General features: G+C 46.0%; 2 protein-coding genes across 3 annotated transcripts in view; one reads left to right on the top strand and one right to left on the bottom strand.

Annotated features, from left to right (window-relative positions):
• Positions 1-27384, bottom strand: part of irf1b (interferon regulatory factor 1b) — a 67143-nt gene that overhangs the window by 16506 nt on the left and 23253 nt on the right. Inside the window, exon 2 of one of the 2 annotated variants that reach the window (XM_056444316.1) lies at positions 2490-2530. The gene's annotated coding sequence lies outside the window, so the exon portion shown is untranslated. Of the gene's footprint in view, positions 1-2489; positions 2721-27384 lie in introns of those variants that run through there. The other variant, XM_056444326.1, reaches the window with a different exon arrangement.
• Positions 13320-27384, top strand: part of acsl6 (acyl-CoA synthetase long chain family member 6) — a 33708-nt gene continuing 19643 nt past the window's right edge. Inside the window, exon 1 of the mRNA XM_056444307.1 lies at positions 13320-13439. Within this exon, the coding sequence (XP_056300282.1) occupies positions 13394-13439 (46 nt within the window). The 5' untranslated portion in view covers positions 13320-13393. The remainder of the gene's footprint in view (positions 13440-27384) is intronic.

The raw sequence follows: 27384 nt of genomic DNA, 5'->3' as shown, positions 1-27384 counted from the left end.
AAGCCCGTGCCACCATCACCACCACCACCAATATTATTTTTTGGTTTTTTTAATCTTTTTTTGTTTTCCTTCTTTTCTTGTTTTCTTCCTCCTCCCCACTTCCCACCTCACCCCAGCCTCTACCCCACTGTTTGGCAGATCCCCCACATCCTCCATTTTTTGGTCCGCTTTTCCTTCTTTTTTTCTCACCGCCCCGACTCCACCCACAGCCTGCCTTTCACTGCCCTGTCCAGCATCCCCACCTCACCACCCTTGCCCGCATCACCCCATCACTCACCCTCATTCATACCCACCACATGTGTCGGGTGCAGCAGCAGTCGCCCAGCTGGCGCGCCGCCGCGGCGCGGCGCACGGGCCCGCCGCGCCCCCGCGCGCGCCGCCCGCAGCGCTCAGCCGCGCGCCCGCCGCGCCCCGCAACCGCCCGGCGGGCGCGCAACCCGTCGCGCCCTGAGCTCCCACGACGCGCTGCGCGCCGGCGCCCCGCGCGGAGCGTGGCCGCGGACCGCCCAGGCGAGGCCGCTCGCCCGGAGCAGGCAGCGCCGGTGCCCTCCTCCCCCTAATGAAAGCACCCGATCGCCGGCGAAGACGCTGAAGACAGCATTAATAGTTATCATTGACGTCTACACGCTGGAAGGCGGCTGGTAACCGCCCGAAACCTGATAACTCAAACCATGAGACTGCGATCATGATATGATTCATCCTTCATTCTGTTTTCAGATTCCTCTCTCTCTCTCTCCTCTCTGAGAGGGAGACCGGAGTCGAGCGGAGAGAGCGGAGAGAGGGAGAGCGAGGAAGAGGAGAGACGTTGAGCTGGTTGCGGAAACAAACGCAGCTCCAGAGACACCACAAATCTCTCCCCCCGAGAGACCCTCACTACCACCCCTTATCCCACGCTGATCCAGGAAGATCACATCTTGCCGTCACGCTCACGCTGCTGAACCTCTGCTACTGAACCCGACTTTCTTCCCGACTGCTTTCGCCCTGCTGCACGAAGAGCGACCGGCCGGCAATCTTCATACCGTGTCCTCGACCGTGGGGGGGGTGTCAGCGCTGAGATTCTCGCCTCCCGCCATTCCGGAGGCCCCGAGCCGCGGAAGCACCCCAGAAACCTACCAACTAATCACCGTAATCAAAAAACAAACCAACTAATAAACCAAATAAAAACTAAATACAAACAACTAAAAACAACAGAAAGAGAGAAAGACAGAGAACAAACTCAGACACTCCTCAAACACACAGACCAAACACCTGATGGAGCTCCTGACGCGAGAGAGAGAGAGAGAGAGGGGAGAGAGGGGAAGAGAGACATAGAGAGAGAGAGGGGGGGAGAGAGGGGGGCGAGACAAAGAGAGAGAGAGAGACATCGAGAGAGGGGGGGGGGAGAGAGGGGGGCGAGACAAAGAGAGAGAGAGAGACAGAGAGAGAGGGGGAGAGAGGCGAGACAAAGAGAGAGAGAGACATAGAGAGAGGGGCGAGAGTGGGGCGAGAGAAGAGAGAGGAGAGAGAGAGAGGGGGGAGAGGGGGGGAGAGGGGCGAGACAAAGAGAGAGAGAGACATAGAGAGGGGGGGAGGGGGAGAGACATAGAGAGAGAGGGGGGAGAGAGAGGGGGGAGAGAGGGAGGGGCGACAAGAGAGACAGAGAGAGAGAGAGAGAGAGGGGGACATAGAGAGAGAGAGAGGAGGGCGAGACATAGAGAGAGAGAGAGAGACATAGAGAGAGAGAGGGGGGGAGAGAGGGGGGCGAGACATAGAGAGAGAGAGAGAGAGAGACATAGAGAGAGGGGGGGGAGAGGAGGGCGAGACATAGAGAGAGAGAGTGACATAGAGAGAGAGAGGGGGGGGAGAGGGGGGCGAGACATAGAGAGAGAGAGAGACATAGAGAGAGAGGGGGGGGAGAGAGAGAGAGAGAGAGACACATACACATACATATGCTGCGGGGCGCGAGGCCGTGATGAGTTCACGGCCCGATCGAACAGCGGATCGGGGGCGTTTACGCGCGTGGGAGTTTCTGCTGTTGGAGGTCACGAGCAGCAGAAGAGCTGCTCGCTCCTGACGCGCGGCCCCGTGGCTTCAGCGGTTCAACGTGCGCGTGGACGCGGTGTTTTTTTTTGGCAAGTTGTTTTTTTAATAGGTGTAAAAAGTCGATCTGGAGACGTGCGCCAAAAAGCGCCCCGTGCCATGCGCGCGCGGAGCACCCCCCCCCCCTCCCCCCTCCCACCTCGCACCTTCTTTGTCCCGCGCGCACACATGCTGGTTGAACCCAAATGGAACTCTTCTTCTCTGTTGAAGTGCGGAGCGCGCGCGCGCGGCGTGCACGTCATTTGAAGTCAACAAGTACAAACTACAAGCCGACAGACGTCTTCGTGTCCCATGTGCGCATGCTCAAGATCTCATCACGTCCCCAAAGTTTCTCCCACAATAATAAATAAATAAAATTAGAAAATGGATCTTGTGCAAAACAGAAGTGATAAATATAAAATATCACTTACACAATCCGTTCAGAGGAGAATAAAGAAGAGGAGGAGGAGGAAGAGGAGCTGCTGCTTGAGCTGGTCCCGGAGAAGCGTCTCGTTGCCGGGGAGGTGGTATCCACTGGACCGGCGGGTCTCGATCCGGACCGGCTCTGACTGACTGCGGCTCTGACTGACTGCGGCTCTGACTGACTGCGGCTCTGACTGACTGCGGCTCGCTCTGACTGCGGCTCCCGGAGCGCGCGCCCTTTATAGGCTGCGGGGGACGGAGGGTTTTCCCCGGCCCTGGCAGAGAGACGCCCCGCTGTAAAAAGAAGTCCAACCCGGAAGAAAGCTCATTAAAAACCACATCGTCAAAGACTGCTTCAACAACACGTGCCATTGTAAACAAATGACGTCATCTCTGCATGTATATACATCCATCACCCCCTGAAAACACAACGACGTTACTTTTATAATTTAAGACATTTACAAACTTAAGTGTCTAAATTAAGTTGCAGTTCAGGGATCATATTTTGTACAGTGTTCAGCATGCGCATGCGCAGCTGCAGACCTGTTTCCGCGAAATCACGCTGTTGCACGAAAGAAGGAAGTTCAATAACTTTGTTGTTTAGGGACCCTCGAACCGGATCGAGTCCAGTACTGTATAGAACCCGGTCCAGTTCTGTATAGAACCTGGACCAGTACTGTATAGAACCCGGTTCAGTTCTGTATAGAACCTGGACCAGTACTGCATAGAACCCAGTTCAGTTCTGCACACTTTGCAAAATGCCATATTGCAATCATGTTTAAAATGTAATGTGTTGCCTCTATAGGATGAACAAGTATATTATAAAGTGTATTATATCATATTATAATATAAAGTATATCATGTTTATAAAAGTCACATATATGTGATGTTAATGTGAATTATACATATATACCATGCAGTGTGTTATTAACCTTTTAAAACTACTATATGTGATATAAATATGTAGTGTGCAGACTGTACCTCTTTAGAATGCCCCAAAAAATCCTATCGAATTCCAACTGCACGTACACGCGCACGAGCACGAGCATTGGCACTCTAACTGCCAAAGGCAACACACGCCCGGCACGATAAGCACGCGCGCGCGGGACCAGCCCTTCAGTGGAAACGGCGTCTCGGCTCAGGAGCGTTTACAAGAAACGGTGCAGTGCCTCCCGCGGCCAGCAGGGGCGCTGCGGAGCTGCTGAGGACGTGCAGGGCGTGCACGCGGACCGCGCGTGCAGCAGCAGCAACAGCGTGCTGATGTGTGGACTCAATAAAACCGCGTTTGTAAAAACACGGGTGCGCGCGCAGGTCGCCTTATCTCCGCGGGCACGTTGGGAACCCCCACAGCTGCCGGTGCCGCGCGCGTCTCGGGTGTTTGCGCGCTCACGCCGGCTGAAAGGAAAGGAAAACAGCAGAGGGAGTTTACAGATCTATGTGGGATTTTCCAAATGAAGTCTGGATTCAAAGGGGGGGGGGGGGGGGGTCCCTGTTGATGAAACACAGTGAAGGAAAACATGGGAATTATAGAAATTCACTAGTGTGATGCAAAACACCCTTATGTTGAAACTTTGTATTTATGTATTTATATATATTTATATATATATGTTTATATATTGATTTATTTATTTATATATATTAATATATATGTCTTCAACGATGTAACTTGTTATATTTTTCTATATTTATTTCTATATTGATTTCAATATTGATTTATATATATTTATTTATATTTATATAAATATATATGTATATATAAGTCTTCAACGATGTATTGATTTATATATATATTTATATTTATATTTAGATATGTATATATAAGTCTTCAATGATTTAACTTTGTTTATATTTTTCTATATATATATATATTTATTTATTTATATATATATATATATATTTATATTTTTATATATATTTATTTAGATATTTATTTATCTATCTATATATATATATATATATGTCTTCAACGATGTAACTTTTTATGTTTTTCTATAGATATATATTTATATTTTTTTATTCTGTAAAGAAACTAGTTTCTGTGTTTTCAATGTAAACACTGTGTCGGGTCCAAAAGGGTTGCCAGGTTGGGTTGCCAGGTTGGGTTGCCTTGACCCGCTGCTGTTTCATTCATTTCCTTTTGGATGTTTCATAACAGACCAAAAGGTAAAAGTATTTCCCGTCTCCTTCTTTGAGGTCGCCAGCGAACACAACACCAGGTGAATTGATTCTGTTTTTAACCTTCATACGATGTTTGGAGGTCATTTCCTGTCCCAGCAGTCGCTTGACGCTCACATGAACGGTGGAGCATGTTTGTGTCTGCAGCCGTTTGACTTGTTGACTTCTTTAAGTTATCAGATGTAGAAGAAGCAGAGCAATGACACCCGGCTGCATTCCCAACCCGCCGGCTTCCCTGTATTCACACTGTAGGGTTATCTAGGGATGAGACAGTGATGTGAGTGACCCCTGACCTCGTGGTTCATTATCTACCTGTTCAGGGTGCAGAGTTCACCCCTTTCCCTCTGAGTTTGGTCAAGTTGCATACTTTCTCTTTATTACCAGGTTATCTGTGTGTTCTTGTCGCTGATAGCTGTCGTTGAGCGGTTAAGTTGAGCCTCCTCTTCCATGTTTCACCCGACATATTTGATGATAGGAAGTCCTGAGGGTGGAATAGAAAGTGTAATTTGACCCTTTATGACCCTTCGTTACCCTTCTTGACCCCTCTGACACTTTGTTACCCTTCGTGACCCTTCTTGACCCTTCGTGACCCTTCTTGACACTTTTTTACCCTTCTTGACCCTTCTTGACCCTTCTTGACACTTCGTGACCCTTCTTGACCCTTCGTGACACTTCGTTACCCTTCTTGACCCTTCTTGACACTTCGTGACCCTTCTTGACACTTTGTGACCCTTCTTGACCCTTCTTGACACTTCGTGACCCTTCGTGACCCTTCTTGAACCTTTGTGACCCTTCGTGACCCTTCTTGACCCTTCGTGACCCTTCTTGACACTTTGTGACCCTTCTTGAACCTTTGTGACCCTTTGTGACCCTTCGTGACCCTTCGCTCAGCTTGACCCAGAAACACTGAGCCGCTTATAGAAATATAGTAATATGTTTTCTCTGCTCACTGAATACAGTTCATCAAATATATTGGGATAAAATGTGTTTGAAGGATATTTATTTTAAGTTATTAATCAGTAATAACAGGTTAATAAAGAAGCTATAGTTACGGAGAAAAGAGAGGGGGGAAGAGAGGGGGGGGAGATGAAGGAGAGATGGAGTGAAAAGAGTGACGCTTCATGTGGAGTTTCCATAAACACACAACACGTCCCTGAGGCACGAGCTGCATCGTCTCTGCAGGTTTTACCAGAACAGGTGTAGCACCCCCTTGAGGCCATCAGGAGTACTACAGATAGATGCATCACGCTTAGGGATGGGTATCGTTAGGGTTTTTTCCGATACCGGTGCTAAACCGGTACTTTTAAAACGATACCGGTGCCTAAACGGTGCCTGAACCGATACTCTTTTTTTTAAACGCACAATAAGGACATTAAAAACCTCTTCGGCCATATTCCCTGTAGAAGCCGTTATCATGGAGCACCGACACACAACGGATATCAGACTGTTAACATACACAATATATGTTCTCCATGATATGATGTGATATGTATTCATGTGCAGACCTTATAGGGTTAATCCTGTCACTGTGTTGATGGGCAAAGAGAACAACCAATCAGAGGTACTGAAGATGACACGTGACAAATAAAGCTTTGCTTCTGACAGCGAGAGTTACACTGAAACAAAGTGACGCCCCACGGTCTTTATTCCTCCGTCATTATATTCCCGGTAACACCGGGTATACAGCCGGGACCGCTGGACATCAACACATCTGCTAGCAGACTGTCACGCTCGTAGCTAGCGCTAGCTACGAGCTAACTTAAACATGGTTATAATGGCTAATTTATTATTTCTTGGGCTACTTTTATGAATGCAAGACTTGCAGTCAACGTTACGGTACTAATCTGAGTTCAGGCTGCTCGTCATAATCGGTCTCCCCGTGTTCAGGGGGACCGGTGACGGTCTCCCCATCGCGCCCAGCCTGACGCTGGTGTGCTCCACACGGGCTCACGCCGTCACACACGGCCACGCCTCCGCTGTCAGAGTTACATATGAGAGGCTCGTAACCTGCTGACAGGGCGGAGTCACCTGAGAAGTTCACAACAATAGTTGTGCGTTGCGTTTCGGTCCGGGTAATACCGGTTGTATTGGAACCGGTACCATATTGGCACCGGGTTTCGGTACCCAACCCTAATCACGCTGCAGGAATACTGCTTGTTAAAGCCTGTAAGTACAAGTGGTAAAACACAGCAACTTATATATATATATATACTTTTTTAGATTTATTCTTAATCTTTTTGTGTATGGAATATTGTAGATTTTGTTATTTAGGCCTCAAACTGCTTTTTAAATGAAAAGGCCTCTTTAGTGGAGAAGAAGTACTACGAAGTAGCACACAATGGAGACGCTCACGTAAAGTACACAGAGTACCTCAAAGTTGTACTTTATTGTCATTTCAATGTGGAGCGTGGTGGTGTGATGTAATACCTGAAATAACAACGGTAGTTCTTCAATGATCGGATGTTTCACGACGTTGTGATTCTGCACGTCCTTCGCTCCACGGGTCGTATTTACGACTTAAAAAAATACCAAAACAAACAAGAGACATGATGAAACGAGGTCGCGGTCAGAGAAGCGGCTCGGGTCCGGAAGAAGCGGAGAAGGTTCCAGAAGGAGAGGTGGAGGATGGTGGGGTTCCTCCACCTGTCTCCACGCCGCTCTTGTCCCCGGTTGGTTCCCCGGAGGCGACGGAGGTCACACGGTGGATTTAGGATTGTTTTGAAAGTACCGAGCAGTTTTTTTCCACGTGTACTTTGATCACATCGCAAAATATATGAACTGTGATGAGTAAGAAGAAGAAGAAGAAGAAGAAGAAGAAGAAGAAGAAGAAGTTGCGCACTGCGAGTGACAGGTTGAAGTCTAATGAGGCCGGGGTGAACGTTAGCCGTTAGCCGTTAGCTAGGGCTCCATGTAGCTGTGGCCCTGAGGCCGGAGGGTCCAGCCTCACTGAAGGAGACAGAGGTTACCATGGTAACAGAAGAGCAACTAACATACAGTACAGTTACCATCAAATACTGGCCTCATCATAACATCATTAAAAACATTAAAAACATATAAAGTACCACCTTAATGTACATAGTACCACCTTTATGTACATAGTACCACCTTTATAGACATAGTACCACCTTAATGTACATAGTACCACCTTTATAGACATAGTACCAACTTTATAGACATAGTACCACCTTAATGTACATAGTACCACCTTAATGTACATAGTACCACCTTTATGAACATAGTACCACCTTTATAGACATAGTACCACCTTTATAGACATAGTACCACCTTAATGTACATAGTACCACCTTAATGTACATAGTACCACCTTTATGTACATAGTACCACCTTTATAGACATAGTACCACCTTTATGTACATAGTAACACCTTTATAGACATAGTACCACCTTTATGTACATAGTACCACCTTAATGTACATAGTACCACCTTTATGTACATAGTACCACCTTTATAGACATAGTACCACCTTTATAGACATAGTACCACCTTTATGTACATAGTACCACCTTTATAGACATAGTACCACCTTTATGTACATAGTACCACCTTAATGTACATAGTACCACCTTTATGTACATAGTACCACCTTTATAGACATAGTACCACCTTTATGTACATAGTACCACCTTTATAGACATAGTACCACCTTTATGTATATAGTACCACCTTTATGTACATAGTACCACCTTTATGTACATAGTACCACCTTAATGTACATAGTACCACCTTTATAGACATAGTACCACCTTTATGTACATAGTACCACCTTAATGTACATAGTACCACCTTTATGTACATAGTACCACCTTAATGTACATAGTACCACCTTAATGTACATAGTACCACCTTTATGTACATAGTACCACCTTAATGTACATAGTACCACCTTAATGTACATAGTACCACCTTTATGTACATAGTACCACCTTAATGTACATAGTACCACCTTAATGTACATAGTACCACCTTTATGTACATAGTACCACCTTAATGTACATAGTACCACCTTTATGTACATAGTACCACCTTTATAGACATAGTACCACCTTTATGTACATAGTACCACCTCAATGTACATAGTACCACCTTTATGTACATAGTACCACCTTTATGTCCATAGTACCACGTTTATATACATAGTACCACCTTTATGTACATAGTACCACCATTATGTACATAGTACCACCATAATGTACATAGTACCACCTTTATGTACATAGTACCACGTTTATATACATAGTACCACCTTTATGTACATAGTACCACCTTTATGTACATAGTACCACGTTTATATACATAGTACCACCTTAATGTACATAGTACCACCTTTATGTTCATAGTACCACCTTTATGTACATAGTACCACCTTTATATACATAGTACCACCTTTATAGACATAGTACCACCTTAATGTACATAGTACCACCTTTATAGACATAGTACCACCTTTATAGACATAGTACCACCTTAATGTACATAGTACCACCTTTATGAACATAGTACCACCTTTATAGACATAGTACCACCTTTATAGACATAGTACCACCTTTATAGACATAGTACCACCTTAATGTACATAGTACCACCTTAATGTACATAGTACCACCTTTATAGACATAGTACCACCTTTATAGACATAGTACCACCTTAATGTACATAGTACCACCTTTATGAACATAGTACCACCTTTATAGACATAGTACCACCTTTATAGACATAGTACCACCTTAATGTACATAGTACCACCTTAATGTACATAGTACCACCTTTATAGACATAGTACCACCTTTATAGACATAGTACCACCTTAATGTACATAGTACCACCTTTATGAACATAGTACCACCTTTATAGACATAGTACCACCTTTATAGACATAGTACCACCTTAATGTACATAGTACCACCTTTATAGACATAGTACCACCTTTATAGACATAGTACCACCTTTATGTACATAGTACCACCTTTATGAATATAGTACCACCTTTATAGACATAGTACCACCTTAATGTACATAGTACCACCTTTATAGACATAGTACCACCTTAATGTACATAGTACCACCTTTATAGACATAGTACCACCTTTATGTACATAGTACCACCTTTATGAACATAGTACCACATTTATAGACATAGTACCACCTTTATAGACATAGTACCACCTTTATGTACATAGTACCACCTTTATGTACATAGTACCACCTTTATAGACATAGTACCACCTTTATGTACATAGTACCACCTTTATAGACATAGTACCACCTTTATGTACATAGTACCACCTTAATGTACATAGTACCACCTTTATAGACATAGTACCACCTTTATGTACATAGTACCACCTTTATGTACATAGTACCACCTTTATAGACATAGTACCACCTTTATGTACATAGTACCACCTTTATAGACATAGTACCACCTTTATGTACATAGTACCACCTTTATGTACATAGTACCACGTTTATAGACATAGTACCACCTTTATGTACATAGTACCACCTTTATAGACACAGTACCACCTTTATGTACATAGTACCACCTTAATGTACATAGTACCACCTTTATGTACATAGTACAACCTTAATGTACATATTACCACCTTTATGTACATAGTACCACCTTTATAGACATAGTACCACCTTAATGTACATAGTACCACCTTAATGTACACAGTACCACCTTTATGTACATCGTACCACCTTAATGTACATAGTATCACCTTTATGTACATAGTACCACCTTAATGTACATAGTACCACCTTTATGTACATAGTACCACCTTTATAGACATAGTGCCACCTTTATGTACATAGTACCACCTTAATGTACATAGTACCACCTTTATGTACATAATACCACCTTTATGTCCATAGTACCACGTTTATATACATAGTACCACCTTTATGTACATAGTACCACCTTTATGTACATAGTACCACCTTAATGTACATAGTACCTCCTTAATGTACATAGTACCACCTTTATGTACATAGTACCACGTTTATATACATAGTACCACCTTTGTGTACATAGTACCACCTTTATGTACATAGTACCACGTTTATATACATAGTACCACCTTAATGTACATAGTACCACCTTTATGTTCATAGTACCACCTTTATGTACATAGTACCACCTTTATGTACATAGTACCACCTTTATATACATAGTACCACCTTTATAGACATAGTACCACCTTTATAGACATAGTACCACCTTAATGTACATAGTACCACCTTTATGAACATAGTACCACCTTTATAGACATAGTACCACCTTTATAGACATAGTACCACCTTTATAGACATAGTACCACCTTTATGTACATAGTACCACCTTTATGAACATAGTACCACCTTTATAGACATACTACCACCTTTATAGACATAGTACCACCTTTATGTACATAGTACCACCTTTATGTACATAGTACCACCTTAATGTACATAGTACCACCTTTATGTACATAGTACCACCTTTATAGACATAGTACCACCTTTATGTACATAGTACCACCTTTATGTACATAGTACCACCTTTATAGACATAGTACCACCTTTATGTACATAGTACCACCTTAATGTACATAGTACCACCTTTATGTACATAGTACCACCTTTATAGACATAGTACCACCTTTATAGACATAGTACCACCTTTATGTACATAGTACCACCTTTATAGACATAGTACCACCTTTATGTACATAGTACCACCTTTATGTACATAGTACCACCTTTATAGACATAGTACCACCTTTATGTACATAGTACCACCTTTATGTACATAGTACCACCTTTATAGACATAGTACCACCTTTATGTACATAGTACCACCTTAATGTACATAGTACCACCTTTATGTACATAGTACCACCTTTATAGACATAGTACCACCTTAATGTACATAGTACCACCTTTATGTACATAGTACCACCTTTATGTACATAGTACCACCTTAATGTACATAGTACCACCTTTATGTACATAGTACCACCTTAATGTACATAGTACCACCTTTATGTACATAGTACCACCTTAATGTACATAGTACCACCTTAATGTACATAGTACCACCTTTATGTACATAGTACCACCTTAATGTACATAGTACCACCTTTATGTACATAGTACCACCTTTATAGACATAGTACCACCTTTATGTACATAGTACCACCTTTATATACATAGTACCACCTTTATGTCCATAGTACCACATTTATATACATAGTACCACCTTAATGTACATAGTACCACCTTTATGTACATAGTACCACCTTAATGTACATAGTACCACCTTAATGTACATAGTACCACCTTAATGTACATAGTACCACCTTTATGTACATCGTACCACCTTAATGTACATATTACCACCTTTATGTACATAGTACCACCTTAATGTACATAGTACCACCTTTATGTACATAGTACCACCTTTATGTACATAGTACCACCTTAATGTACATAGTACCACCTTTATGTACATAGTACCACGTTTATATACATAGTACCACCTTAATGTACATAGTACCACCTTTATGTTCATAGTACCACCTTTATAGACATAGTACCACCTTTATGTACATAGTACCACCTTTATGTACATAGTACCACCTTAATGTACATAGTACCACCTTTATGTACATAGTACCACCTTTATATACATAGTACCACCTTTATGTACATAGTACCACCTTCTGTATTGAGTTTTTTATATTCTATATGTTTCTTTCTTATTATAGAGTGTTATTGTTGGCTGTTGACTGTGTGTGTGTGTGTGTGTGTGTGTGTGTGTGTGTGTGTGTGTGTGTGTGTGTGTGTGTGTGTGTGTGTGTGTGTGTGTGAAATAGATGTTTAAATAAATGGATGAAGTAGTTTCACTCGGACTCTCCTCTGAAGAGGCAGCGATGACATGTCATAATACTAATACTTCTTATTATTTTAAATATAATCTACTCAATGCGCCCCCCCCCCCCCCCCTCTCCCGTGTGTCGGCCCATCTCAAGGTTACTTTAGTTCAGTAGGCGTGTCTTACTGCACCACGTGACCCTGATGCTGAAGGTGCTGCGTGTCAGCGCCGCTGCAGGACGCCGGTGGTGTGATGAGCCGCGGATACCGAAATAGCGCAGCTGCTTCCCGGTGACACGTGTACTAAGTACATATATACACACACATATACATGTGTGTGTGTGTGTGTAGAAGCACACAGGCGGTGGTCCTGCACGAGACCAGAGTCTTGTCATCAACAACCATTTGTTTGCGGAACTGCACGATTATCTTTTGCAAAGACACATTCATAGCGCCATGAAGGGCCGGTCCGTGCGCGTGCACCCAGAGGAGACCTCTCCCCCCCTCCGGGGTAACCTTCACCCCCCCGCGGAGGGAGTCTGCGGCCATTGCGGCGCAGACAACTGGGTGAAGGTGGAACACCCACCGGGGAGGAAGGATGCTCCGACCGGCCGGGCTCGGTTGTTTTCGCTCTCCCCCCTTTCCTCCTCCTCCTCTTCCTCCACATTAAAGCCCTGCTGGCCGTCGCCATCTCCTGCCCAGCTCCCCCACTGTGGTCTGCCTCACATATACAGCCCCCCCCTCTCCCCCCCATCCCCCTCCCTCCCTTCTTAATCTCGCAGATTGTCGGCGGCTTGCTGCAGTCGGTGCTGCAGTCCTGAGCTCGCGCGCCGGTCCCGCTGACTCGATGAGAAAGACATGCTCGCATTCGTCTTGGTCTCTGGGTCGCTCTGGATTATATTAGGTGAGTGGTGCCTCCTCTTCTTCATCTTCACGAGTGTCTTTATTGAACGTGTAGCATAGCAAAGGGGCTGTGGCTATGGCACGCGACGCACCTTCCTCTCTCCGGGAGGATGAGGAGCATCGTGCGTTCATCCACCGAGGGCTGCAGGCGTTTCTGTCCATGATGTTCCTCACCGTATTCATGTGTATTTATTATTAGATATATATATATATATATATATATATATATATATATATAAACTCATTCTGCAGTCGGCGCTTCGCCTGCACGGTAATGACGCCGGTGACATGCGCACTGTGTCTCGCTACATGTGTGTGAACGCAACCTCTACGCGCAAAGATGCGACATCTGAGAGCAGCTTCAGCTCCACAGACCCTGAACGTACCGCGGTTATTAATATTATTATTATTGTTATTATTATTATTATTATTGTTATTATTATTGTGATTTACCGTGGATCAGGTTCACAACGGCGGCTGCACGAGCTGCATGCGGCTCAACGCCTCAGTGTCATTCTGCACATCTCATTTCCTGTGTGTGTGTGTGTGTGTGTGTGTGTGTGTGTGTGTGTGTGTGTGTGTGTGTGTGTGTGTGTGTGTGTGTGTGTGTGTGTGTGTGTGTGTGTGTGTGTGTGTGTGTGTGTGTGTAACTGAATGTAACCATTAAAGGACAGAGGGATGTTGTGACTATGAGATGAAACATGAGCGCGTGAGGCCGACCAGCTGCTAAGGTCGTGTGACATTGCGCGTGCGGACCGGACACACGTCATCTGAGGCGCGCTATCAGCGGAAGGCCTTGTCTCGCGCAACCTTCCCGGTGTCATGTGTGTGTGTGTGTGAGCGGCGGCGGCGGCGCGCGCATCTTCTCCTCCTGCACGGCAGTTACACACCGACCGACAGGGGCCGGTTGTTGTGGCAGTCAGCGCTTTATTGTGTGTCTGTCCTCCGCCATGTCTCGGTGATGGAGGAGGAGGAGGGGGGGGGGGATGACGCGCCTCGAACGGCCGCTTCCGATTGGACGGAGCTGTCCAGGAGACGTGGGGTGCTGAAATCCTTGCGGCCTACCGGCTAAAAGAGGAGAGGAAAAAGAGAGAGCTCGAGACCGGAGACCGGGGCTCGGCTTTAACGTGCGCGAGGAGGAGATATAATCCGCATTTGAGCTGCGCTACAGGCGGGATTAGAGGCGTTGTTAGGCGCGCGGAGGGATATCGCCTCAATGCAACATGACGTCACAGAAACCGTGTAAACGCTGAGTGGCGGATTTATTCATTCTTTTTTAAGGATCAGTAGATAACTACCGGGGGCGCTCCTTCCGCCGCAGAGTATAGGTCCAGGTGGATCCGCGACACCTTTAACCTGCCGCTCATCCCGACACGCTGCCGCCCCTGAACATGAATAATTCATTTTAATCAGCATTGAGTGCAGCAGCACGCCGTGTCATCTTCCTCTTCCTCTTCCTCCTCAATATTTCATTACACATGTGGGAAGGAGGCAAGAAAATAACCAACGGGTTTTAAATTATTGTTAATTACATATATAAATATATATACATACATATGTATATAACATTCGTTATATATATTATTAATTGTATATATATATATATATGTATATCACTGATTCTTGAGATAAGGGACAAAACTACTTTTGAAACCTAAAAAACTAAAATGGGCAGCACATTCATTTGGAATAGATTTTCTCATAAACACAGGTCTGACCTAACAAACCCTTTAAAGGAACACGTTTTTTATTAAATCACTTTTTATAAAAAATGACATTTATCCAATTTGTTTGTTGACATTTGTCAACTCCGTCAGATGCATTAGAAATCATTTAATTTTAATTTAAATGATTCAGTGACACTTTTAATTATATTTCAATATCTAATAATAGTGTGCCTACTCCTAGTTAAGTGATTAAAAAAAACATTGTATTCCCTTTTTTTAAATTTCACACAGTTGAGGAAAAACGCTGTTGGAAAAAAACTTAATTTGGTTATTTATTTTTAAAATTGTACATATTTAATCCGTGGTTATATGCAGTTAAGACACCACTGCATGTAGTCCATGCAATGTTTTAGTGAATTAACTCTATAAAATAAACGGAAGTAAAAGGCTTCTTTTTTTTTAAAGAGAAAAACCCACATCTTAGGTGGGACAAAACTGACGGTGTTGACGGACTGATGTAAAATCACAGCAAACCAGGTTAACAAGGCCGTAAAGCTCACATGAGACATTCATGTGTCTTCAGCCCCTCTATGCTTGGACTATAAGTGCATTTAACTGTTTAAGGACAAACTTAAAACTTATTAGCAAAGTCAATGAACGATGCAGGATCCAGAATCCTCTGTGTGTTACGAGACCATCAATCTAGAGAAATTGCACGCATAACAAACAGGCCAATAAAATGGGGACGGTGAAAGGTAAAGATCTTTAATGACCAAGAATAACTCAATACACCACCAACTCTATTCTATAAATAAAGTAAAAGGTTAACTTTAAACTAAACCCATCCTGGTTCGGTTGAGCACGTCTACTGGAAGTTGGCTCCTCCATACTTGCTCTGGTGGACTATCTGGAGGGGTGTCTACTTCTTGCCTAAAAGCAATAAATATAAATTAACATTTGTGTTGATCATGTATTTTTTGCCAGTCAGTCAGTTTCGTATAAGTATTATGCCAATATTACATCATAAACACAATCTGTGTTTATTATGAATCCAATAATGAGGTTTTGGAGAATTTGTCAACTCCGTCAGCTTGACCCCAACAGTCAGACAGCCATTCTGACGGAGTTGACGCCTGACGGAGTTGACGAAATTAAAGTTTGTATTGTCTGAATCGTATCCCGTACACTGGAGCCATTTAGATTGTTCCCAGTTGCTAGCTGCCAACATAAACTCACCAAAAACACCTCCATTTATTTCAAAATTCTTATTTAAAATAATCATTCTTGGATGACAAAGTTCACATACAAAACCTGTGACGACAGTTATATCAACTTAGTTTGCTAAAAATATATATAAATGTTAAACTTCCGAGCCCATGTGCTGTACTGCTGCATCCATCAAGAGAAGGAGCATGCACAAGGGGTCCTCAGGGTTAAAGTTCACACCATAATATGCCAGATTTTTTTAATTTGTAAAAATTCTGACGGAGTTGACATGAACTGAGGACACTACTTTGAGCGGCAATTTTTAATGTATAATTTGATGGGTATTTTGCTTTATGTATTCGGTTACATTCTATAAAGCCATGCAATTCATTTCATATTGATATTTATGTATTTATTACATTTTTAATGACTTTTCTTTGCAAGTAGAACCTGTGACCTCTTGCAGAGGACATGTTAATTTGCATGTACTTTCTAGGGCAATGCTTTTACTTGGTCAAATTGCTATGAAAATATATAAATATAGACAAAACTAAGTACATTGGGGTAGTTAAGTCATTCATGTTGAGCTTTTAAAGTCTATTTCAATTAATTTATATATGTAATTCTTAAGCCAAGCTTTGCATTTCAGTGGAGGACATGAATTGTCCCTTATCTCAAGAATCAGTGATATATATATATATATATATATATATATATACACATATACATACATACAATGGAGGAAGTCAGAGGGATTGTGTGAAGGTTGAAATTAAAGAAGCACTTCATGATTTGGCAGAATAAATGTTGTGTAATAAAAGTTGTGACATGACAGGTGTGACAGGTGTGTGAGACGAATACCGCCGTGTGTATTCCTGCATTTTTTTATTCTTCTATCAGAAAGTCGTGATTTAAAAAGTATGTGTGTATTAATATTTTAAATACCTCGTGGGGTTGGTTGATGCATTCAGGCTCCAACATCCAGCCTACATATTGTGTAATGAATGCCTCCCTATGGGCAGCGTACAGCATAGCAGCATGCTAGGACAGCATAGCAGCATGCTAGGGAGCATAGCAGCATGCTAGGGAGCATAGCAGCATGCTAGGACAGCGTAGCAGCATGCTAGGACAGCATAGCAGCATGCTAGGGAGCATAGCAGCATGCTAGCACAGCATGGCAGCATGCAAGGGAGCATGGCAGCATGCTAGGACAGCATAGCAGCATGCTAGGTAGCATAGCAGCATGCTAGTACAGCATAGCAGCATGCTAACGGCTAGCTAGCGGTCAGCGCTGGTGCTTATCGTTAGCTAGTTGGAATAGTGACGGCCATCTTGAAGAGAATTTAAACTTCGGAAACTGTACGCGTGGTGGGCGGAGCTAACTCGCCCCTCAATGAGTAAAACCCAGCGCCCTAAAATCACCCGTGAGCCCATGAGCAATGTTACAGAAAGAGAGAGGAAGGAGCGTGTTGATTATCTGTTATTATTATGATGTTCTTAGATCACATATAGACACTTGAGTCTCTTTAAGATCACATATAGACACTTTAGATCACATATAGACACTTGAGTCTCTTTAGGATCACATATAGACACTTTAGATCACATATAGACACTTTAGTCTCTTTAGGATCACATATAGACACTTTAGTCTCTTTAGGATCACATATAGACACTTGAGTCTCTTTAAGATCACATATAGACACTTTAGATCACATATAGACACTTGAGTCTCTTTAGGATCACATATAGACACTTGAGTCTCTTTAAGATCACATATAGACACTTTAGATCACATATAAACACTTGAGTCTCTTTAAGATCACATATAGACACTTTAGATCACATATAGACACTTGAGTCTCTTTAGGATCACATATAGACACTTGAGTCTCTTTAAGATCACATATAGACACTTTAGATCACATATAGACACTTGAGTCTCTTTAAGATCACATATAGACACTTTAGATCACATATAGACACTTTAGTCTCTTTAGGATCACATATAGACACTTTAGATCACATATAGTCTCTTTAGTCTCTTTAGTCCTGGTTCTTCTTCTTCTTCTTCTTCTTCTTCTTCTTCACACCGTGCGGTAATGGCTCAACTAAAGTGCTGGACCAGGACTCTAGCTGGACCAGGACTCTGGCTGGACCAGGTCTCTAGCTGGACCAGGACTCTAGCTGGACCAGGACTCTGGCTGGACCAGGACTCTAGCTGGACCAGGTCTCTTATAGTTCTCATTTTGCAACTTTTACATAAAAACTCATCTCACCAGGACGCGGCGGCCGCAGCGTGTTCCATGTGGATCACACGGCCAGACGCTCCTCTTCCTCTTTCTCCTCCATTTGACAGTCAAATCCATCGAGACCAACCGCCCAGCACCGGGGCATTTACATCTGAGTGTGTGTGTGTGTGTGTGTGTGAGAGAGTGTGAGGAGAAGAGCACAGGGGGGGGGAGGGAGGGAGGGGCGAGCGAGGGCAGGGTGGTGTGATACGGAGGCCCGCGAGGCTCAAACCAGGCCAGACACACCGGCTGACTTCCTCCTGCTTTGCCTCGGCTTAACACACACACACACACACACACACACACATGGACACACACACATGGACACACACACATGGACACACACACACATGGACACACACACATGGACACACACACATGGACACACACACACACATGGACACACACACATGGACACACACACATGGACACACACACACATGGACACACACATGGACACACACACACATGGACACACACACATGGACACACACATGGACACACACACATGGACACACACATGGACACACACACACATGGACACACACACATGGACACATGGACACACACATGGACACACACACATGGACACACACACACATGGACACACACATGGACACACACACATGGACACATGGACACACACATGGACACACACATGGACACACACACATGGACACATGGACACACACACATGGACACACACACATGGACACACACATGGACACACACATGGACACACACATGGACACACACACATGGACACACACACACATGGACACACACACATGGACACACACACACATGGACACACACACACATGGACACACACACATGGACACACACACATGGACACACACACATGGACACACACACACATGGACACACACACATGGACACACACATGGACACACACACATGGACACACACATGGACACACACACATGGACACACACATGGACACACACACATGGACACACACACATGGACACACATGGACACACACACATGGACACACACACATGGACACACACACATGGACACACACACACATGGACACACACATGGACACACACACACACACATGGACACACACACACATGGACACACATGGACACACACACACACATGGACACACACACATGGACACACATGGACACACACACATGGACACACACACATGGACACACACACATGGACACACACATGGACACACACACATGGACACACATGGACACACACACATGGACACACACACATGGACACACACATGGACACACACACATGGACACACACATGGACACACACATGGACACACACACATGGACACACATGGACACACACACACACACACACACACATGGACACACACACACACACATGGACACACACACATGGACACACACACATGGACACACATGGACACACACATGGACACACACATGGACACACACATGGACACACACACACACGGACACACACACACACACACACATGGACACACACATGGACACACACACGGACACATGGACACACATGGACACACACACATGGACACACACACATGGACACACACACATGGACACACACACATGGACACACACATGGACACACACACATGGACACACACATGGACACACACACATGGACACACACATGGACACACACACATGGACACACATGGACACACACACACACATGGACACACACACACATGGACACACACACATGGACACACACACATGGACACACACACATGGACACACATGGACATGGACACACACATGGACACACACACATGGACACACACACATGGACACACACATGGACACACACACATGGACACACACATGGACACACACATGGACACACACATGGACACACATGGACACACATGGACACACATGGACACACACATGGACACACACATGGACACACACACATGGACACACACACACATGGACACACACACATGGACACACACACATGGACACACACACATGGACACACACATGGACACACACATGGACACACACATGGACACACATGGACACACACACATGGACACACACACATTGACACACATGGACACACACACATGGACACACACATGGACACACACATGGACACACACACATGGACACACACATGGACACACACACATGGACACACACATGGACACACACACATGGACACACACACATGGACACACACACATGGACACACACATGGACACACACACACATGGACACACACACATGGACACACACACATGGACACACACATGGACACACACATGGACACACACACATGGACACACACACACATGGACACACACACATGGACACACACACATGGACACACACACATGGACACACACACATGGACACACACATGGACACACACACATGGACACACACATGGACACACACATGGACACACACACACATGGACACACACATGGACACACACACATGGACACACACACACATGGACACACACACACATGGACACACACATGGACACACACACATGGACACACACACATGGACACACACACATGGACACACACACACATGGACACACACATGGACACACACACATGGACACACACACATGGACACACACACATGGACACACACACATGGACACACACACATGGACACACACATGGACACACACACATGGACACACACATGGACACACACACATGGACACACACACATGGACACACACACACATGGACACACACATGGACACACACACATGGACACACACATGGACACACACACATGGACACACACATGGACACACACATGGACACACACATGGACACACACACATGGACACACACACATGGACACACACACATGGACACACACATGGACACACACACATGGACACACACACATGGACACACACACATGGACACACACACATGGACACACACACATGGACACACACACATGGACACACACATGGACACACACACATGGACACACACACACATGGACACACACACATGGACACACACATGGACACACATGGACACACATGGACACACACATGGACACACACATGGACACACACATGGACACACACATGGACACACATGGACACACATGGACACACACACATGGACACACACACACACACACACATGGACACACACACATGGACACACACATGGACACACACATGGACACACACACACACACATGGACACACACACATGGACACACACATGGACACACACATGGACACACACACATGGACACACACACACACATGGACACGCATGTACACACACATGGACACACGGACACACATGGATACACACACACACACACATGGACACACACACACACACACATGGACACACACATGGACACACATGGACACACACACACACATGGACACACACACATGGACACACACACACACACATGGACACACACACACACACACACACATGGACACACACACATGGACACACACACACATGGACACACACACATGGACACACACATGGACACACACATGGACACACACATGGACACACACACACGGACACACATGGACACACACACACAGGACACACACACACACACATGGACACACATGGACACACACATGGACACATGGACACACACATGGACACACATGGACACACACATGGACACACATGGACACACACATGGACACACACATGGACACACACATGGACACACACATGGACACACACATGGACACACACATGGACACACACATGGACACACACATGGACACACACATGGACACACACACACACACACACACACACACACACACATGGACACACACATGGACACACATGGACACACACATGGACACACATGGACACACACATGGACACACACACACACATGGACACACACATGGACACACACACATGGACACACACACATGGACACACACACATGGACACACACATGGACACACACATGGACACACACATGGACACACATGGACACACACATGGACACACACACATGGACACACACATGGACACACACATGGACACACATGGACACACACATGGACACACACATGGACACACACATGGACACACACATGGACACACACACATGGACACACACACACACATGGACACACACATGGACACACACACACATGGACACACACATGGACACACACATGGACACACAGACACACACACACACACACACACACACATGGACACACATGGACACACACATGGACACACATGGACACACACATGGACACACATGGACACACACACACACATGGACACACACATGGACACACACATGGACACACATGGACACACACACATGGACACACACATGGACACACACATGGACACACATGGACACACACATGGACACACACACACATGGACACACACACATGGACACACACATGGACACACACACATGGACACACACATGGATACACACACATGGACACACACACACATGGACACACACATGGACACACATGGACACACACATGGACACACATGGACACACATGGACACACATGGACACACACATGGACACACATGGACACACACACACATGGACACACACATGGACACACACATGGACACACACACACATGGACACACACACACATGGACACACACACATGGACACACACACATGGACACACACATGGACACACACATGGACACACACACACATGGACACACACACATGGACACACACATGGACACACACACACACATGGACACACACACACATGGACACACACACATGGACACATGGACACACACACATGGACACACACATGGACACACACATGGACACACACACATGGACACACACATGGACACACACATGGACACACACACATGGACACACACATGGACACACACATGGACACACACATGGACACACACACATGGACACACACACATGGACACACACACATGGACACACACACACATGGACACACACACATGGACACACACACATGGACACACACACATGGACACACACACATGGACACACACACATGGACACACACATGGACACACACATGGACACACACACATGGACACACACACACATGGACACACACACACATGGACACACACATGGACACACACACACATGGACACACACACATGGACACACACACATGGACACACACATGGACACACACACATGGACACACACATGGACACACACACATGGACACACACACATGGACACACACACATGGACACACACATGGACACACACATGGACACACACACATGGACACACACACATGGACACACACACACATGGACACACACACACATGGACACACACACATGGACACACACACATGGACACACACACACATGGACACACACATGGACACACACATGGACACACACACACATGGACACACACATGGACACACACACATGGACACACACATGGATACACACACATGGACACACACATGGACACACACATGGACACACACACACATGGACACACACACATGGACACACACACATGGACACACACATGGACACACACACATGGACACACACATGGACACACACACACACATGGACACACACACATGGACACACACATGGACACACACACATGGACACACACATGGACACACACATGGACACACACACATGGACACACACACACACATGGACACACACACATGGACACACACACATGGACACACACATGGACACACACATGGACACACACACATGGACACACACATGGACACACACATGGACACACACATGGACACACACACACATGGACACACACATGGACACACACACATGGACACACACATGGACACACACACATGGACACACACACACATGGACACACACATGGACACACACACACATGGACACACACACATGGACACACACATGGACACACACACATGGACACACATGGACACACACATGGACACACACATGGACACACATGGACACACACACACATGGACACACACATGGACACACACACACATGGACACACACATGGACACACATGTACACACACATGGACACACACACATGGACACACACATGGACACACACACACATGGACACACACACACATGGACACACACACATGGACACACACATGGACACACACATGGACACACACATGGACACACACACATGGACACACGGACACACATGGATACACACACACACACACATGGACACATGGACAGACACACACATGGACACACACACATGGACACACACACATGGACACACACACATGGACACACACATGGACACACACACACACATGGACACACACACACACATGGACACACACATGGACACACACACATGGACACACACACATGGACACACACACACACACATGGACACACACACACATGGACACACACACACACACATGGACACACACATGGACACACACACACATGGACACACACACATGGACACACATGGACACACACATGGACACACACACACATGGACACACACACATGGACACACAGACACACATGGACACACACACATGGACACACACACATGGACACACATGGACACACACCCACACACACACACACCGACACACACATGGACACACACATGGACACACACATGGACACACACACACATGGACACACACACATGGACACACACATGGACACACACATGGACACACACACACATGGACACACACATGGACACACACACATGGACACACACACATGGACACACACACACACACACACATGGACACACACACACACACACACACATGGACTAACCCTAACCCTTTGCCCGGCTTCAGGACTGTTCGGGCGGTCAGAGACGCTACACTGAGCGGTAAGAAGAGGGGGGGCGGGATCGCTGTTTATGTGAATGAACGGTGGTGCCATCCGGACCATGTGTGCGTGAAGCAGCGCTTCTGTAGCCGGAACATTGAACTGCTGGCCGTGGGGATGCAACCTTTTTATTTGCCGAGGGAGTTCACGTCCGCCATTGTGGTTGTCGTGTGCGTGCCGCCATCAGCTGACGCTGAGGAAGCTGTGGACACCATCCACTCCACTGTGTCTGCTCTGCTGAATCATCAGCCTGGAGCCTTCATGACTATCACTGGTGACTTTAACCACACCACACTGGATAAAGCTCTGCCAACCTTCCATCAGTATATAGACTGCCCAACAAGGAACAATACAGCTCTGGACTTGCTGTATGCTAATACTAAGGACGCATACAGCGCCACTGCCCTTCCCCCCCTCGGCAGGTCTGATCATGACCTGGTCCGGCTGACACCAGGTCTGTTCCTCTGGTGAAGAGGCTGTGACCACCAGGACTGTGAGGAGGTGGTCTCTGGAGGCTGACGACGCTCTGCAGGACTGCTTTGAGTCAATGGACTGGGATGTGCTGTGTGGACCGCACGGGGAGGACATCAACAGGATGACCGACTGCATCACGGAATACATCAAGTTCTGTGAACACACCACCATCCCATCACGGACTGTGCTGCTTCCCAACAACAAGCCCTGGATCACCAGGGACCTGAAGGCGCTTCTTAACATGAAGAAAGCTGCTTTCAGGTCTGGAGACAGGGAGGAGCTGAGGAGAGCCCAGCGCAACCTAAGGTGAAGCTCAGGGAGGCAAGGACTCCTACAGGAGGAAGCTGGAGGCCAAACTCCAGCTGAACAACACAAGGGAGGTGTGGTCTGGCATGAAGCAGATAACTGGCTTCAAGGTGGGAGGGAGACAGCCAGGGGCTCCTGGAGAGGGCCAACCAGCTCAACTGTTTCTTCAACAGGTTCAGTTCACAGCCCTCTCCTGTCTCCTCCACACATCACACCTCCCAAACACCTCCTCCCCCTCTGTCCCCACTGCTGAGCTGCACATCCACCGAGCCCTCAACATCAATGGGCTCCTCCACCCTCCCCCCTCTTTCTGTGACGACTGACCAGGTGAGAAGACAGCTGGAGAAACTACACCAGCGCAGAGCTGAAGGTCCTGATGGCATCAGCCCCAGGGTCCTAAAGACCTGCGCCACCCAGCTGTCTGGTGTCCTGCAGCGCCTCTTCACCCTCAGCCTGAGGCTGGGGGAAGTCCCTGTGGAAGACGTCGTGCCTGGTCCCTGTCCCAAAGAAGTCAGCACCATCTGGCCTCAACGACTACCGACCGGTCGCCCTCACCTCCCATGTGATGAAGGTGCTGGAGGCTGGTCTTGGCCCACCTCCGGCCGCAGGTGAAATCATCGCTGGACCCTCTGCAATCTGCTTCCCAGCCTCATGTGGGAGTGGACGACGCCATCATCTACCTGCTGCAGCGAGCTCAGTCGCACCTGGATGGAACCGGTGTCTCTGTGAGAGTCACTTTCTTTGACTTCTCCAGTGCATTTAACACCATCCAGCCACTGCTGCTGAGTGAGAAGCTGCGGGTGGCCGGTGTGGACGCGTCCACCATCTCCTGGATCACTGACGACCTCACAGGCCACAGTTTGTCAGAATGGGCCGTGTGCTGAACGGTGGTCAGTGATGCTGGAGCCCCACAGGGAACTGTTCTGTCTCCCTTCCTCTTCACCCTGTACACCAGTGACTTCCAGTACAACACGGAGTCATGCCATCTGCAGAAGTACTCTGATGATTCTGCAGTGGTCGGGTGTATTAGGGATGGACGGGAGGAGGAGGACAGGGCAGTGGTGAGCGACTTTGTAAAGTGGGCCGATGAGAACCACCTTCGGCTGAA

Source organism: Pseudoliparis swirei, chromosome 3 (genome assembly GCF_029220125.1).
Source record: "Pseudoliparis swirei isolate HS2019 ecotype Mariana Trench chromosome 3, NWPU_hadal_v1, whole genome shotgun sequence".
In the NCBI taxonomy this organism is placed as follows: Eukaryota; Metazoa; Chordata; class Actinopteri; order Perciformes; family Liparidae; genus Pseudoliparis; species Pseudoliparis swirei.
The sequence above is the reverse complement of the archived record's forward strand: the minus strand, read 5'-3'. Positions and strand labels throughout refer to the sequence as shown.